We start from the raw sequence: 3,105 nt of genomic DNA, 5'->3' as shown, positions 1-3,105 counted from the left end.
TCCTATCGTATAAAAAAGTATCCAGTACAAGCTTTGATCATGGGATCGGTGTGATGTGCTTACAGTAGTGCTTTGCTTCGTAAAATGACTACTACTATCCAGTCTTTTATGTATATTGTAAACTATTTCTGGCCAAACCACAGGAAGCAGAAAAAAGAACAACGGAGTAGAGCCGGACAACTGGAGTTTAGATGGAAGTCGAGTTTTGCTAAATAAAATGAAAACCTCTGTCCCAATTTGCACAAACCAGAAGGAAGATTAATCTTTACCCCTAGCTTTACAAAACCAATAGCCATTCTAAAGGCACAATCACCCACAAAGAAGTATTTCACACATTATAAGTGTAACAGATATTTGGTGCCCTTTGCACTTTATTGTTAAATCGGAAACCAAATGTGCAAAATAGCACACACATTTAGGGAGTGTGAGAATAACACAATTGCTTTAACAGACATGTTGACCCTTCAGAAAACACAGTTATGTGATGTAGAAAAATATATACCCAATCCAGAGACACTAACAAAGAATAAAGAATCAGACACAAACATCGAGTGCTTTAGTTTGTCATCACTACTAAAGCGCCCTCATCAAACGCACACAGGAGAAAAACAATTCAATTGCACTGAATGTATGAAGAGCTGTAATCAGTTATCTGACCTTGAAAGACATCAACGAACACACACAGGGGAAAAACCATACCATTGCAATGAATGTAGGAAGAGCTTTAGTCAGTTAGCAAACTTCCTAGTACATCAACGGACACACACAGGAGAAAAACCATACCATTGCAATGAATGTGCAAAGAGCTTTAGTCACTTATCAAACCTCCAAAGACATCAACAAACACACACAGGGGCAAAACCATACCATTGCAATGAATGTATGAAGAGCTTTAGTCAGTTATCACACCTCCAAGGGCATCAGCGAGCACACACAGGTGAAAAGCCATACCATTGCAATGAATGTGTGAAGAGCTTCAGTCAGTCATCACATCTCCAAAGACATCTTCGAACACACACTAGGGAAACATCATACTACTGCAATAAATGTGGGTGTAGTTTTAGACATTCCTTAACATTAAGGAATCGTCAGCAAACACACACAGGGGAAAAGCCTTCTGGGTGCAGTGAGTGTGTTAAGAGCATCAGTCGGTTATCATGTTTTCAAACAGATCAGCGATACACAGGGGTAAAACCATTCAAGTGCAGTGAATGTGGGAAGAGCTTTTGTCAATCGTCAGTCCTACTCAGACATCAGCGAACACACACAGGGGAAAAACCATACTACTGCAGTGAATGTGGGAAGAGCTTTTGTCAATCGTCAGTCCTACTCAGACATCAGAGAACACACACAGGGGAAAAACCATACCTTTGTAATGAGTGTGGAAAGAGCTTTAGTCAATTATCAGACCTACAGTGCCATCAGCTAACACACACTGGGGAAAAACCTTACCATTGCATTGAATGTGGGAAGAGCTTCAGTCAGTCATCAGTCCTACACAGACATCAGCGAACTCACATAGGGGAAAAAGTCAGTCAAGTGCAATGAATGTGTGAAGAGCTTTAGTCAATTATCAATTCTGTAAAGTCATCAGCGAACACACATGGAAAAAACCTTACCATTTTATTGAGTATAGCAGTACTTTCAGTGACTCCTCAAACCTAAGGAAGAATCCGAGAACTCCCACGGTAAAAGCCACACAAGTGTACTGAATGTATGAAAGCCTTTAGTCGATTATCAGTTCTGCACAGCCATAAGCAAAAACACACCTTCATTGAACAATTGAAATAATCCTAGAGATGGTGAAAATTTGGCAAGAATGTAAGGGCCATTATAGTTACCCAACTGTGGATACACACAGGAGCAAACATGTGCAGTTATTGAGAGAGGAACGAATTACAGAAAATTGTAACATTACAATTAAGTGGGACATTCCAGAACCAGATAATAAAAAGTAGAGGATAGAAGACCCGACTTGCAGGAAAGAAGAAACACATATATATTTCAAGAATTATGAAAGTGTCTATTCTTCTCTACATGTAGGGAAAACCATGAAATACTAGGAAGCATATTGGAAGACTAGGATAAGGTTGACTAAAAAAATAAAATATAGTTGCTTTTCAGTGAGTGAAACAGTGCTCTTAAAAAGGGCATGAAAAAACATGCATATCTGATCATACTTCTGGTAAAAGCAACACTATGAACAATGCTTGGACTAACAAGGATCGTTTCAGCTAGATTTCGGGACACATGCACTCCCATGGAAAGCTTAACCAAAAAGACACGCGTAGTTTCTCATAGCGAGCAGTGAAAGTATCAAAGTCATCCAATCAGACAGATGGTAAAGAGGCTCTATTCCAGGGGAGTGACAAGAACAAGACGAGCCAACACAAGCTGACACACAACATGCAAATTAGGCATGCTACTAACAACATCTGTCAAAGCATATCCTAGGATAAAATCTAAATATGAGCATTGTTGTTGATCTCTACGCTAAATAATACAAACAACCATTTATTGCATGCCATTCACTCATTTGTCTCTTTATTAAAAAGTGCTGTTACTACCAAATGTAATGTTACTTATTTTACCAAACATAGCTCAGTATGTCTGACACAGCCTTTCTGCCATCTATTGCTGGTTTTATGCCAGCTTGTATTTCTATAAAACCTACCTTGGAGAAGCAGAAGGTGGGAATAATACTATTATTCTCTAAATTCTAAAATAAGAAATCCCTTTTGGGGGTAAGCAGCCACTTCAGTGACTTTCACATAATAAATAAAGCACTCATGTTATCTTTTAAAATGTAAGATGACTATAAAAGATATGTGAAAACATTCATTCTCTGTAGACTGTGTGCTGTTTAATAATGTCACCACTGGCAGACGTTCATAGACATGTGACATTTTAAAAAAATAATTTTGTTGCAAGACAGATGCTGATAACATCACATGTAACAAATCCAAATTGAATGGGTTGTAGGTGCCATTTGTATATGAATTACACAACCTGATAAAGAGGGGAAATGTCTGCAATTAGCCATTCAGGACGAAGAGGCCGGAGCAATCCAGGGCAACCCCAATGATGCCGGCTTAGACAAGGCAT

General features: G+C 38.8%; 1 protein-coding gene across 1 annotated transcript; it reads left to right on the top strand.

Moving 5' to 3' along the window:
- The first annotated feature begins 393 nt into the window (after positions 1-393).
- On the top strand, positions 394-2,239 carry LOC147737114 (uncharacterized). The gene has a single exon (XM_086964210.1). The coding sequence runs from the start codon at positions 394-396 to the stop codon at positions 1,546-1,548; it is 1,155 nt and encodes a 384-aa protein (XP_086820336.1). The 3' UTR covers positions 1,549-2,239.
- Positions 2,240-3,105: the final 866 nt, after the last annotated feature.

This window comes from Lissotriton vulgaris, chromosome 1_1 (genome assembly GCF_964263255.1).
Source record: "Lissotriton vulgaris chromosome 1_1, aLisVul1.2, whole genome shotgun sequence".
NCBI classification, from domain to species: Eukaryota; Metazoa; Chordata; class Amphibia; order Caudata; family Salamandridae; genus Lissotriton; species Lissotriton vulgaris.
The sequence above is the reverse complement of the archived record's forward strand: the minus strand, read 5'-3'. Positions and strand labels throughout refer to the sequence as shown.

Excerpts from the sequence above, each read along its gene's own strand:
- LOC147737114 (XM_086964210.1), top strand. The coding sequence starts at position 394 with ATGTGCAAAATAGCACACACATTTAGGGAGTGTGAGAATAACACAATT.